Here is a 15663-nt window from a genome sequence, read left to right as displayed (position 1 = left end):
AGCCAGTATCTGTCTTTGTCTTGACACACAAGGTTTTTCATCCTATTTTCCCCCTCTCTTCTGTTGAGGAGGGTGAGAGAGAAGCTGGGTGGGGATATGACAGCCACACAACATCAACCCAACACTCCATCCTTGACCCAGTTCTCTTCAACACCTTCATTCATGACTTGGGTGCAGGACTCAAAGGAACACTGAATATATTTGCTGATGACACTAAATTGGGAGGAGCTGTTGGCCCTCTCAAGGGCAGAGAGACCCTGCAGAGAGACCTTGACAACTTAGGGAGGTGGGCAATCATCAACCATATGACATTCAACAAGGTCAGGTGCTGGATTCTGCACTTCAGTTGGGCAAGCCAGGATATGTGTATGGAAAGGGGAATGAGATGCTGAAGAGCAGTGCTGTGGAAAGGCACCTGGTGGTCCTGATCAATGGCAAGTTGAACAGGAGTCAGCAGTGCCCTGGCAGCCAGGAGGGCCAGTCCTGGGGTGCATCAGGCACAGCATCACCAGCCGGGCAAGGGAGGGGATTGTCCCACTCTGCTCTGCACTGGGGCAGCCTCACCTCGAGTGCTGGGGGCAGTTTTTGATTCCACAATATAAGAAAGACATTAAACTATTAGAGAGTGTCCAAAGGAGGGCAACGAGGATGGCGAAGAGTCTGGAGGGGAAGGCGTATGAGGAGCAACTGAGCTCATTTGGTCTGTTCAGCCTGGAGAAGAGACTGAAGGGAGACCTCACTGTTGCCCCCAACATCCTCATGAGGGGAAGCAGAGGGGCAGTGTGCTGGTTAAGGTGGTGGTTACTGCGATTGTATTGAATAGTGGGGCACCTGGCATTATGTAAATGCTATGGAATAAGCATTCCAGGGGTGGAATGTGCTGGGTTTGGATGGAGTAGAATAAATTGTCTTCACAGTGGCTGATACGGGCTGTCTTTTGGATTTGTGCTGAACACAGTGTTGATAATACAGAGATGTTTTTGTTGTTGCTGAGCAGGGCTTACACAGAGCCAAGGCCTTTCCTGCATTCCATTTCCTGCTGGTGAGGAAGCTGAGAGTGCTCAGGAGTTTGGGAGGAGACACAGCCGGGACAGGTGACCCAGTCTGAGCAAAGGGATGTTCCAGACCATGTGACCTCATGCACAGTATATAAAGTGGGGGGAAGAAGGATGAAAGGAACGGATGTTTGGAGTGATGGCATTTGTCTTTCCAATTAATTACCATGTGTGATGAGGCCCAGCTCTCCTGGAGGTGGTAGAACACCTGTCTGCCCATGGGAAGTGGTGAATGAATTCCCTGTTTTAATTGGTGTGTGTGTGGCTTTTGCTTTCCCTCATAAACTGCCTTTATCTCAACCCATGAGTTTTCTGGCTTTTACCCTTCTGATTCTTTCCCATGTCCCACTGGCGGAGGACTGAGCAAGTGGCTGTCTGGGGCTTGGCTGCTGGCTGGGGTTAAACCATGACAGGCAGGTACCGACCTCTTCACTGTCATGACCAGAGACAGGACTCGAGGAAATGGCCTGAAGCTGAGTCAGGGGAGGTTTAGACTGCATATCAGGAAAAGATTTTTCATCAGAGGTGAATTGAGCACTGCAACAGGCTCCCCAGGGCAGTGGTCACAGTACCAAGCCTGACAGAGTGCAAGAAGAGTTTGGACAGTGCTCTCAGGCACATGGTGTGACTCTTGGGGTGTCCTGTGCAGGGCCGGGAGTTGGACTCGATGATCCTGATGGGTCCCTTCCAATTCAGTATATTCTATGATTCTACAAAACTGAGTGCTCTCAGAGTCATTTCAGCTTTACTTTTCTACCTCAATCTTTAACAGGTTAATTTTTAACTTGAAAATTATTTCCATTTCCATTTGATTAAATTCTATTAGAATTTTTGCCATGAAACAGAAACAAGAGAAGCAAACCTCACAGCATTATCTATCATGATATTGGCTTTTTAATATTTTCATATTAAAATTTTAGTATGATTTTTATTATGATGATTTTTAATATGATGATTTGTTCCCTGGAAAAACTAAGGTTCTGCATTATTTATACTTCAGTTTCTATCAGGACTTATTATTATTCCAGGAGTTGTAATGCACATTTCTTCTTTTTTTCTTCTTCTTTTTTTTTTTTTTAACAAAAAAAGGGACGTCAGTGATCTATAATTAGAATTGTACTAAAAATTCCAGCAGCACTGCTCAGAAGGTAACGTCACTTCGGTGCACAGGCACAGCACAGGCACTCTGCAGATCTTAGAGACTTGAGAGGCAGTGCAAGACTCTTCCCTTGTCTATGTCATACTTGTGTCTGGTATCTTGCACGGACATCTGGGAGAGCTAAAAGAAAAGACTTCCCATCTTCCTTTAGGTTTTGTAGAACACCCACTGGACTTCCTGCTTAAAGGCAAAGGACAATATATCTCTTACTTGCTTTCACACACCTGAACTGAGCTACAAACAACAGCAAAATAAAGACAGAAAAGGAAGAATATTTGACTTGTGTCAACATTCTTACTCTTTTTGGAAGAATGTTGTCCAGTTTAATCCTCATGAAAGTGGAAAAAAATAACAGTAGTGGATTAAAGCCAGAGTTTAAGAAAATACATTTAAATATATATTTTTACTTAAAAATGAGTTCCCTCATCATTCAAAGACCTAAGAGTTAAGCTATGTTACATACACCTCAGGTACAAATTGAGAAAAGATTCAATAAATCAGACTATATAAAAAGCAAGAGACTTTTTTCCCTCAGAAAAATGTATTTGTGTTTTATCTGATCATATAAAAAACATTAAATTTAAAAAAAAAAGTGTATATATATTTTCAAGTTAATGGTTTCACCATTCATCATAACTACATTCCGAAGTCCTGTAACACCAGGGCACATTATCCTTATCTGTGTAGCACAGTGAGCACAATCTTTACACTGAGGTCACTCTCATCACTACTTCCCCAGAGCAGTTATCCTCTGATGAATCTTCCTGAGGTCTCATGCGGTTGAACAGGTGTAACAACACATAGCCACACTGAAATCTCGGTGAGGTTAACTGTGTTGGATGAACTAAACTTCTGTTTCTAAATGCAGTCAGTGGCAGCCACAATGTCCTCCCTGCTGAGGATTCTCCTCGACTGCTCTCTTCTATGTCCGTGGCTTTATCATAATTTAACACATCCCAGTGCAGATTCACAGCCCTCCAGCGCTTAAACACTCGATAAACAGATGCACCTTCGTGTACTATCAGTCCTGAAAGTAAGAGAAAAAAAAATCGTTTATACAAAATATTTTGAGAGCATATAGAGATTTAACACATTGTAATGGCTCTGGCAATTTCCAGATGCAATTAAATTACTCATTGTACATATGCAATGTAACTGCTTATTCATGTGTTTGGGAGGCAGGAACATGCAGAGGAAATAAAGTTGTTCTGAATGAAAACTCAGCATAACCAATACTAGAATAATCTGTGCATGCCTAACTAAATGAATTATTTAGATTTAAGTAAACCAATGCAAAACTGGCAGATTTGGATATTGACTGTTTATGCTAGTGCTGCCCTTGTTCATGGTAATTACTATTTATTTACTGAGATTTGTACTGGTTTAAGTAGACCTTTAAGTAGGTTAGACCTTCTGTAGTAGACAGGATAGACCTAAATTTGTTTAAGAGTGTTTTGTAGAATTCAATAGATACAGACAAATTTAACTGCTTTCAGATTCCTAGTTCAACTTAGGAGCGCAGAAGATTTATGAAAACCTGAAACAGCTGTAAGTATAATGACTTTCCTGCCTTGCTTCTTTAGAACAAGAAGAAATTAAATGTTATTATTAGCTACAATGAACATGGTAAGGATGATAGACTTTCTTCTTTCTCTTCAGTATTCAATAGGAAAAAGTTGCAAATCATCTTTTTGTTGAGAGCCAGGAAATCTTTTAAAAGGTCCTTCAAGGAAGATACAAAATTTCTGGAGTCCTCAACAGACCAATCTGCTTATGAATTTCCATGTAGCTAATATTTATGCCTATTGTATGCATTCAAGAAACTTATTTAAACAAATGAAGCTCCTAACTTGTTGTATGTACATATATGTTTATGCTTACGCTCTTTGTGTGTGAGTATTTCAAATATGGATTTTTTGGGGAGACACATGAGGCTTCTGCCTTCTTACTAGGTTTTTCCTCAGCGAGCCTGGTTGAGGACACTTACTTGGTTCTGAGCAACACCACCTGTTTTCTCTGGCTCCCAGCTTTGGGAGGAGAGCAATCTGCCTAGCCAGAAACATTTATAAATCTTTTGCCCAGTGTGCTTCTTGGCAAATATTCTCCTATACATGGCCACATCTATAATGTGATCTGGGGTGTCCTTTAGCTGAAGAGATTGTATATCATCTGTTTCTACGCAACAAAATTGTGATTTAAGTGTCTGAGGTCCTTTAGTGTGATTAACTGATACCAGAAAGGAGATGCTCACAGAAAGATGACACAAGGAGAAAGGATGATAAAAATATTTACAATGAACAGCAAACCTGAGATTCAAGTGCAATGATTTGCAGATAGCAATGCCTACTCTAACACGTTTTTTAAGATCAGTACACTGAAAGATGGAGAAACACAAAGATTTCTTTCAGGAGGACATGATAGTGAATGCAGCATCTATGTAAGGCTTTCAAGTTGCCTACAATTCATTGAAGCATCCAATACAGCAAAAGTAACACAAAATAAACTTAATTCAATAGTAAACATTCTAAATGTATTTTGTAACAGCAAAGCATTTTAGCGGCAGGTTTTCTTGATTGCAAGATTTCTATCTTCATCTTCTCAGATACAGATAGAGCAACCTGTCTTTAAAATTTAGCATCATGATAATAATCAATAATAATAGTCAATACATAAATGTACCTTCAAGACTGGCTTGATTGTATTAAAAAGAATAAATGCGTTTGATCATATACAGAATCTACAAACCAAATTAGCCATGATTTTACTGCTGTGACAAAGATCCACCCTTTTTGTGTTCTGTTGTGTTTCCTATAAAGTGATAAAGGAGATAAGAATAATCTTCCTCAACCTCTCCCTGGAACACAGCATTATTTGGTCCAACTTCTCTCCAGGCTGTGGTGAAGCAAAATTAAAAGAAACTATTTACTCCAAAGTAAAGATACGTATCTGCACTCCACTAGAACCTGAACAACATATTTCAGAATAGAGAAGGAAGTATTTGAGAAAGGATCATTGAGGTACATGAAGTACATTTAAACAGTCAAAATACCTTCCCAAAATTAAAACAGAAGAAGCTGTAGGATGACTTCTTTCAGGGAACTCTTTTTTACTGTCTTGGGGCTTTCAGGATTTATTGAAATTATGTTTTCAAAGTTTTTAAACATTGGCAAGGATAAGAAATTGTCTTTATAGTGGAAGCTGTCAGTCATATATACTTTAAAAGAGCTACAAAACAAAGGATCAAATATTGCAAGCTTTGGAATAAAGTTGTCAGATTTGGCAGTGCTGAAGGAGAAAAGGAGCACTTTCATAATTCCTCTCATAAAAAGTTTTGGCTTTCTTCTTGATAGAGCTACAGATTGAAAAAGACCCATGTAGAAAAGGCAAAAGAACTGGGGGGAGCGGGGGGGCAAAGTTCTTAGCACCAGCACCTCCAAGACCACAAATAAGAGGAACTCTGGGTAAGGTTGAAATGCTGGAGATTTTCAAGGTCCAGAGGAGTTCTGATGCTCAAAAGATAAGTAGTTAGTCACTGAAGTGGAGCTGTATGAAAATGGCAAAAATCTCCTTTCTCTTAAGGGTTCCATAGCAATGAATGTAGATACGAGAGAAAAAACAAGAATAAATCCCTGAAGAATATTGATTTGTTCCAAACACCGTGATTTCAAAAGCACAGAGGACACAGCTGAACTCTTGTAGGGGGAAAAAAAATTATTTGTTTGACTCAGATGATCCCAAGAAGTTTTAGAATTCACTACTGTTAGCTGTTCAGATGTTCTGTCCAATTAATATCTACAAGGAACAGAGTTTTAGGATGATGGACCCATCTAAATGTCCTATGGTTCTAAGAAGATTTTACCTTTAGGTTTTATCTCTAAGATGGAGGGATTACTGTGGGATCCAGCCAACAGGATTATGGAGAATCTTAATTTTATATTTTTTTTCTTATATTTTTGCCAAGTACTATTATATTCCTTCACTGTATTCAAAAGTTTTCTTATCCTGACTCACAAGATACTTGAAATTTTTACTACTGAATGTCTTTAAAAGCAGTCAACTTGTCTTATATCATTCAGATGTGGTGGTATTAGGTTACAACTTTATCTTATTTATCACACTAATATATAATCATTTAGGAATGGACCTCCCAGAATCATCACAAGATTTTATCCAGGAATAAAAGATTATTTTTACTTTTGGACAAAGTGCCATGTCTTAAAACTATTCTAGGGCCCACAGATGTAAAAAAAAAAAAAAAGGAAATCAATTGCTCACAGCATTAAAGTGAAACATGTTCAAGCTATAAATAGTAATATAATTCTTTATAAACTATTTAGAATCAGATCTAGTGTGGGAGGAAAAAAAGGCTTTCTGAGTAAAGACATGTAAAATGCAGCTAGATCTGTTCACTGTAAGTAACTTCAGCCTGTTCATTTTTAGAACCAAGGAGTTACAGGAATATTGCAAGGCATCAAGTTCCTTAGCAGGGAAGAAAGAGGCTTTCAGAGGGCAATTCACACCTCACACTGGCTCCCATCTCCTACTCCCTTGCCACAGTACTACTGGCACCAATCATGTTTCTAGTGCAATGTTAAAACTGCTTTTCACTGTTGGAAAAGGAGCAGCACTATTGTTCTGGGATTGCAAGTCAGCTGCTATTATTTGTGAGAAGTTTTGTTCATGTTAGAACCATTTGTGACCAGTAGTTACAACTATTTTCCAGTGAAAAAATAGATAAAATTCTATGAATTTTCTGTTATGCAAAGTAATTGCTAGGTCTAGAAAGTAGAATGGCAAAGGCTTGATATACTGTACTTCAGTGGCTAGATAAGGGATTTATATTATTCATTCCTTTCATGAACTCACTCTGGTAATCCCTACATGGATGGTCTGATCCTAGCACTATCACTGGAATAACTCTGGCTTTCATAGGCTGTAGTTCTACTTGATCAGTGTTCAAGGTTTGCTTTAGGAAAACTTCTACCAATAGCAAATTTCAAAGAGAACAGCTTTACACTCAGCTTTGATGCAAAAAAGTACAAGGTAATGACTGGTAGGGTTAAAACCACCACTGATAAGTAAAAGCAATCCTGTTTGTCAGGAAGAATTCTGGAAAAATTCAGACTAGAAGAAAGAGAACAGTGTATACCAATAAAGCATGCGTGCTGGAATGAACTGAACACATTATACTGGTGATCTATAATCTTTGGGATTTTTCTTTTGTTGAAATGTAAAACAAAACAAAGAAGTAAAATACAAGTTACACGTAAATTACTTAATAAGAAAGTGACTGGTGTGCTATGTATGATATATAACTCAATCACTGGGTAAACGAATTGTTACGTGCCCGTTTTCAAAGATGGCATAAAAATACATCAGTACCTTTAGGCAAACTGCTTTTAAAATTATAGCAAAACATTTCAAAAAGTGCTTCACACTTTTTGTCTGAAGATAATCACACTTCACAAATGACCAGGAATATTTGTATTGTTTCTGCAAAGGTGTAGGGAGGCATAAATGAAGGCAGATGGAATAAATCTTGGTCATACCACCAGTATCTCAAGCATTATCTTGAAATGTGTGGTGCACAGGAAAACCTGTATGTCTGCATAGATTTTTCATTGAAATAAAGAGAAATTACAGTGGGAGTAGAGGTATTCACTCACTGTAAATCCTGTTGAAAACTAAGAGAATGCCCCGGATGACTAAACACAAATGGAAGGAGAGGAGATACTAAGTGAGAACTGTCGCTGGTTGTAAGCATTACAAGCTTTATGATATAAGAGATTATACATAATAATGGTAAAATCATAAGTTAATGCCTTGGGAAGTCACCAGCATAATGGAAAGTGTTTGGGGTTTTTGAAATCATTTGTAAGTAATAATTACATACATCTATTAGAGAATTTTATTTGAAAGTTTGAAATTAAAACTATCAATCTAAAACCCCTCACTTTATCATGAAAGAAAAAGATTAAATTGAATAAGGTTGACTATATTAATGACTATTTTTAAGAGTTACAAGAAGTTCTGATCTTACAAGCTAACAGAATGCAAATTACTTGAAATTATATGCAGAATAAGTGGGACTGAAGGAATCTGGATTATCAAAATTCCTCAATCGCCAAACCTCCTTTATACAGCTTTCTGAATTTCCAGATACAGTCTAGTAAACTGTTAAGTCATATCTGCAGTGAACTTTATAACTACAAAACAGTGTCCAAATATGTTTAATTGTAGTCAGTTTTACGTTTAACTTTCCATGTATTATTTATGATAGGACTATAAAATATGCATTTATTAAATGACAGGAAAGTCAATCTACCTTGTGGGGGAAGACAGCTGTGTGTTTGCTTTGCTCCTGCAGGGTGTAGCTGAGCCAGCTCCATGTGAGGTACATGATAGTTCAGTAGCTTCCACTTCAGTGGTGGCTTGAACCTGGCTGGCTTGAAAGGCAGCTACAGAACTGCACGTACCAATTTATGGAAGGTCACCTTCCAAATGTTTACTTCTGTGGATAAATACAGTAATATTTCTGATCACCCATAGACATTCTTGACTGACTTGGAGTTTAATCTGGCTAAATGAACTGTTAAGTTTCCCATTTTTTTTTAACAGTAAAACAAATGGGAAAAATGAAAATGATTTGAAGTAACTGGTTATTTCAACTAGCTGATGCTTACCAAAGTAATTTTTTTACTGGGACAAAAAAACCAAACAAGCCAGAATTCCATATAAATGGAATTTTTAGAATGCCTGAAGCACATATTATCTTCATTTAGTGTATTTTTTAACAAAAGCAAAGCCTTCAATATTGAGTGTTAAGCTGGAAGAGGTGATATTCAGAAATCAGCATCTAAGAGGACGTGTAGCTGAGCTCTTTTGTTCATTTGAAAGATAAGCACTTCTCCAAAGTATGAGATTCTGCTTGCTTTTCTGTCTGAGATTTGGGTTCACAGAAGAAAGCCTGTGTTACAAAACATTCCAGAGCAGCTTCTCCAACAAAAATTACAAAATGAACAGAACTGCTGATGTAGCCGAAATATAAATACTTGTACAGCAATGGGATGGTTTCAATAAAAGACGATGTGGCTTTACAGTTGAAGCCAAACCCTTGATATTAGGAATCACTCTTTGTTCCTTATGGAGCACAATTCAGCACTGTCCTTCTAATCCCTATATATAAGATTCAGATAACATTTATCTCTCAAAAATATCAATGCAAACATCAGATGGCATTTCACTTCTGTATTTTCTTGCAAATGAAATTCCATTAATGTGGTTTAATGTAAATTAATATTACTAATTATGAAAATTTAATTCTCTAAATTATATAATTATATAATATTTAATGTAAATTTCCTCTGCAAATAGCCATAACTATTCTAACAATCAAATCAAGGTTCTTTTACCAGGTACTACTAAAGGGATTTCTATTTAAATATTCCCAAGTCCAGTGTACTTTCAGAAATTTTTGAAGTAGTCAATACAGTGTTGCAGTAAAATGTATTTTCTCTTACAAGATTTCAGCTCAATGACTTGGGACTTTTTAATAGTAAAGCAAGTTACTATAGTTAGCACTAAGTGTTTCATAACTGTTTATGATGTGCAAAGAACTTATCCCTGACTTCTCTGTTCTCCTCCATTTCTAGCACAGTGACCTATATAAATGTGTGCACCTGAATTCTGGGTGTGCAGTGTGATGACACCTTCAAGGGCTTCTTCTGCACTTCATGATGATACAATCTAATTCAAACTGGCATCAGAAGATGACAGTGTGTAATTTTACTAATTATTTTAATAATGCCTTTCATATTTTCATCTGTTTAACTTCCTGAACTTTGCTAGTCGTCTGTTTTATGAAGAAATTTAAACCGATCCTGTTCTCACCACTAACATTTTGGGAAGATACTGATGAATCTGAGAGCAAAGTTTCTTTGATTCTTTTCTCTCTGCAGTACTTGGAACACTGTAAAAAGCAGCACTTGCAAAAGGTATCAGCTGAGAATAAATCTGCAAAGAACTGGAGTGATAAATTAGAGTGACCAATTAGAAAAATAGAAATAGTCACAGTCTTAAACCACAGTCTGTGCTGTTTAAAGATTTTGAGCTTACCTATGCATACTAGATCCATAAAACCATACATTCCATAGCAGATTTGAAAAAGGATGTCCTTTCTTTGCCATACTGCATAAGGGCTGAAGGCTGACCATAGAAGCCAAGTCACACTTGCTACTAAGAACAGAGATCCTAGGATTACAGCAACCATCTGCACTTTCTCAACCAGTGTTATAGTAATGCTTTGCCACTAAAAGAGAAACAAAGTTGTATAAGATAAAAGTGTTATTGTCCATGGTTGCACATTCAACTCCACCTTTTTTCCTGAAATCAGAAATTATTTTAATATTTACACATATCTTCACAGATATTTACTAATATCCTTGACATTTTATATATTTTTTTCCTATTTCACTTTAAAGTGAAGCTAATAGTTGCTTCCCCATTTCCTCCAGTGTCACTATCAATACCATCTAGCTGTGAACTTCTGAAGAGTTAATAGTTTTATTTCTGTTTTGAATACGTAGGCAAAAAAAATATTAAGTCTTAGGAATGGAACTCAGTCTTTCTTCTTTGGAGTGCAATGAACAGAATAAAAAAAGAAGACTCTTCAAGTACGTCGTATGCTAGAGTGACAGGTTTCCTTTCCATCCCTCCCTCCTGAAGTGTGAAGCCATTTTCCACTTTGAGGTTTCTCATCAAAGAAGTTCCAGACATACCAAGGAAGTTGTCTTTCTCTGCATAAACCAATGTTAACAGCACAAAAAGACACCTGCAACCTAGTGTGGAAGCAACATGAAAACTCAGGAGGAGCCCTGAATATAGATAGCACAAACATTTCTTTTCAGTGCACCCCAATTATGTCCATCTTTCCAGGGAAGGCTGTTATCTTCCATATGTGACGTGACTCTGGTTTATGGTGTGACAAGATTTAAATAAAATTGAGTATGTGTACTGACTTCTGTCAAGATAAGATGAGAAATACAATTCTATTATAAGTGTCACAAAAGCAAAACACAGCATAAGGAACAAATTGTTCTAGATTACCCTTAACATATATGGTTTTTCTTGGCCATAATTATCTAAATTACCTTGGCAGATTCCCCACTCCAGCCCTATCACTCATTCCAGGGCTGGTGTGAAGACTTTGTAGACAGCCATCTTTCCTGTTCCTAATTTTGGATGTACCTGCCTCCTTCTACAGTTGCAATAGAGAACAAGTGGAGAAAGCTGTTGCAGTATGGGTTTTCTTACCTCTTTTCCCATCTGACAATATTTTTTCCTTTTTCCTATTACTTTACTAAAGCCTTCTCTTTTTTACAGCTGTTGGGTAACCAGTACCATATAATCATAAGATAAAATTTTAATTCAGGTTGCAAGGGCCTGTGGGAGCCCTCTAGTTCAACTTCCTGCTCAACACACGATCAGTGATGAGATCAGACCAGGTTGCTCAGGGGTTTATTCAGTAACACCTTGAAAATTTCCAAGTATGGAGGCTGTTCAGCCTCTCTGTGCAACCTTCACCATTTCTTGACTGTACTCAGGTTGGAAAAAGTTCTTCTTCAAAAACATTTTTTCTTATATTCAGTCTGATCGTCTTTTGTCCCACTTACACTCTCTTCCTCCCATCAAGTACCACTGTGAAGAGCCTGCATGAGCAATGGGTCCTCTGTCCCTTTCTTCTCTTTCAGCTTTTTCCATTCACTTTTCTACAGTAGCCTGATTTGCACGTGGTGCTGCATTCCTTCTCTTCTCGCAACGTTCTGAATATAATAATTCAAAATGATAGATGTATAACAATTTGTAAATTGTCTATCTTGAAATACTACTCTTTTATAATGAACTCATGAAATGCAGACTAGCTTTTTCATGGAACTTGAGGGTTTGGAATGGGGCTATTCATACTAAACACTACCTTTTTATGGTAGAACAACTGTGGATACTCATTTCCTTTGTTACACCTTTTTATAAGGTCAAAGAAGGTCATTAACAAGTGATGGATGACAGAATGGTGTGAGCTTTTCATGACAGATATTACTTGCATACAGGATTAGAAGTTCAGGACTGAAATTCACAGAACTCTCTTTAGACTCCATAGGGTAATGTTAAACAAAATTATTTTTCATTTCTCAGCTGAAGTTACATAGTGTGACTTGGCAGAAAACTGTCAAAAATGCTGGTGGTTATGTATGTCTATCTTCTTTCTTTATCAGTGTGAGACAGACCTGTATTAAATTTCTTTGGAATGCCTGAAATCAAAGTCCATTTACATGAAGTAAAGCTTTAACTGTCACAAAATATTACACTGTCAAATTCACGGAAGCTGGCAATAAATTGAAAAAACTATTAAATAACTGAAATAAACAGCAGATCTGTCACAGTGCAATTTCAGCAATGCAGAAGTTCCTAAACTCACTTCAGTGTATGTTGATTTTATTTTCTTCTTTTTTTTTTTTAACTTAGATTGCTCATAGTTATTCTGCAAAGACAATAATGAACAAAAGGAAAGGTAATCCAAACATTTGGGATAAGTAATGTACCATGCAGTCTAGACACAAAGCTTATCCCTGTTCTGGTGTTGTCTGAAAACCAATAGCTCTTCCTCAGAGTCAACCACTCCTACCACCTCTATCCATTTCATGAGGGCTTTTTGTTGTGTTTTCCCAATTCTTTATTTCTAGAAAAACTTGACCTCGAAAAGTTCTAAGAAACATATATATGATCCTCACCTCTTCTCTTCTAAAGAATGTATTGTTGTTATTTTGCTCTTCTCCTGATCAGCTAATTGTCTGTCAAGAATGCAATCAATTTAATCTCTCAACCTCAATAAAGTCAGTAATTCCAGGGATTCAGCATATCAGCATGCTATCAAATTACTACAATTACTGAGAAATAGCACAAGCATTCCAGAGGTTGTAGTTCCTAACTCTTCTGCCTTTAAAAATCAAACAAGAGTTCAAAAACAACCCCAAACCAACAAACCAAAAACCCCATCAAAATTAAAAAAAACCCAAGAACCCCAAAATAGGGTTGGATATTTTCTTATGTTACCCAACTACTTTAATCTTTGTGATGTTCACTGTCTTTGTTCTACGAAAGAAATTTTAGTCCTCCACCTTCTTCAGTACGAAGGTCAGCAATAACAAAGAAATTACAAAATTTTAGGGAATTTTCCTCCCTATTACTTTTAATCTGTAAGTTAAACTAATTGATTATATTCCATAGTAGATGGATGAGGAAGGACTGTCTGTGTAAGACAGAAGACATTTTAGTGGCCTAGAAAGTTTTATGTGAAACTGCTAACTTGCCTTCTTGTGGTCAGCAGCCTACCATAAGAATCCAGCACCCTAGGAATGACAGCGTGGGATGGATTGGTGTTCAGCTCTACCATGTGATTGATGGACTTGGGGACCTCATCTTCTGTCTATGTCAGTCCATAGTGCAAATGGCAAGAAGACTGTGGATGGTTAACTTACCCCAACTGAAAGTTCCTTCTCCTTGCCCCTCTCCAATCAGTTTTGATTTGTTACAGTCTGAGATTGCCTCCTGGGAAATTACTGCCTTAATTATATTTTGCATAAATTTGACTGAGTTTGGGTACAAATTATGAAAAAGTGAGTAGGTGTTACTGAGACAGGTATGTTTTTCACATAATGCAGGTGGCATTCTGTAGTTACCATGTTATTCACATGTGGATAGGTTTGGAATGTTCAGTCCCTCTCTTAGACAGGGCCAGCTTCCGCCATTAGACAGTGAGATGAACTGCACAGGACTGCATTGTTTGGTTGCTTTGCATTTCATAACAAGGCTTGTGAGGAACTGGAGTTGTGGTCACACCATTTGCTTCTGCCTGAAGTCTCACTCACAGCATGGCTAACTTGTGAGAATACAACTGGACACCCAGGAACAGAAAATTCTTTCTAAGAGTAAGGTTCTTTTTATAGCATCAAAAGTTAAACTTTCTTTGATTTCTCACAATTGTTTTCCTTATTGTATTCACTGTTATGTTGTTATAATCACTTTATCTGTTAATGTCAAATTAATGGCTTACAATAGAGGTCACAAAAATAATATAGTAAAAATAATTCAGTGATAGTTAATGTTGAGAAATTGCATTTAGAATATAACAGACTGAATTATTTAACATTGTAAATTGAATGATCACATTATTAGTGTGTCATGATTTAAATCCATTATTTCAACTAGTGTTTTTCTCATTTTCTTCATATAACTTGCTTCGAAAATTTTAATTGCTCATGATTATGAATAATACTATGACTTTCTAATTTGTTTTTGCTATTTACTTACTATACATTCCATAATCAGTAACAGTTATTTTAGCTAAGTATTTTGCCAAGCTAGAAAAGATCTAGACCGGATTTTAGTGTCAGCTTCTGTAAAGCAAATGACCCTAAAAAATAAATATTATAAGAAAGATTGTAATTTTTGCTCAATAACTAGAAATGGGAAGACAATGTGAGATATTTTGTATCTAGATAACTATAATACTGTAGGTTTCAGATATAATCATTTAAAAAACCTCATTTAAATTTCTATGAAATAAGATCCCATTTCATATTCCTTCCCATCCTATCTGTAGTGTTATGATGTACCCTGCCATCTCAGTTGTCCATGAAAAAAAACCATTTTATTTTAATATACAATCATGGCAAAAACTTCCTTTGAAAATGGTGTTTTGAACAAAGTATAATTAATGCTTCTGTTTTAATGTAATACTGTCTGCCCCTGAAAACTTTCTAGACTTTTACTTCTACTGACACTTCATTTTGTTTGGTTCTTTTAAACTTTTATTTACCACTAGTCTTCCTCTGATAAATCATTTGGGAGTATAGTACATTAATGGTACTCTAGAGTTCAAATTCTGACCCCAGAAACATTGTTTCTCTTTTCTTCTAAGGTTTCTGTCAAACAAAAATACAAATATAAGGAAATAATGCCTTATTTTGGAGGTCGAGACTTTCAGAAGTTGAAGGAAACATATTGCTTTGATGGACTAATTGTTAAAGAATAAAGTTAAGACAGTTATGTACATGTCCTTACTAACATAAAGATGGAAAAATTTTCAAAGGTCTGTCACCTCTGAGATAAATCAATATTAACTTGGTTTTGTTTTAATAATGCCTTGTAAAAGCCCATTGATTATTGTACATGTACAATACATGGCAGAAAAGGGATCAACGAAGTATCTAGACTGTGCTTGTACTTAGAATACATTGCATTAAAAATGCCTGCAAAGAAACGACAGGTTTTCCTACATCCTCAATAAAGAACATATGAAATTTCCTTATGGCCACCCAAATGCGTACCAGCTTCAACTGTACCAATTATAATCCATCAAAACTCCTTAAACCAAAGAGCTGTTATGGGGTT

At 36.7% G+C, this 15663-nt stretch overlaps 1 protein-coding gene across 1 annotated transcript in view; it reads right to left on the bottom strand.

Annotated features, from left to right (window-relative positions):
* Positions 1–2488: 2488 nt before the first annotated feature.
* The window catches only part of MARCHF11 (membrane associated ring-CH-type finger 11), a 31815-nt gene continuing 18640 nt past the window's right edge, over positions 2489–15663 (bottom strand). Inside the window, exons 3-4 of the mRNA XM_042048874.1 lie at positions 10330–10522; positions 2489–3241 (exon numbers count right to left, since the gene is read on the bottom strand). Of these exons, the coding sequence (XP_041904808.1) occupies positions 2919–3241; positions 10330–10522 (516 nt within the window). The 3' untranslated portion in view covers positions 2489–2918. The remainder of the gene's footprint in view (positions 3242–10329; positions 10523–15663) is intronic.

Source organism: Corvus kubaryi, unplaced genomic scaffold (assembly GCF_017639235.1).
Source record: "Corvus kubaryi isolate FWS band 111438036 unplaced genomic scaffold, C.kubaryi_AGA036_p1.0 68, whole genome shotgun sequence".
Classification (NCBI taxonomy): domain Eukaryota; kingdom Metazoa; phylum Chordata; class Aves; order Passeriformes; family Corvidae; genus Corvus; species Corvus kubaryi.
Note: the sequence above shows the minus strand (reverse complement) of the source record. Positions and strands in the feature narration are given on the sequence as shown.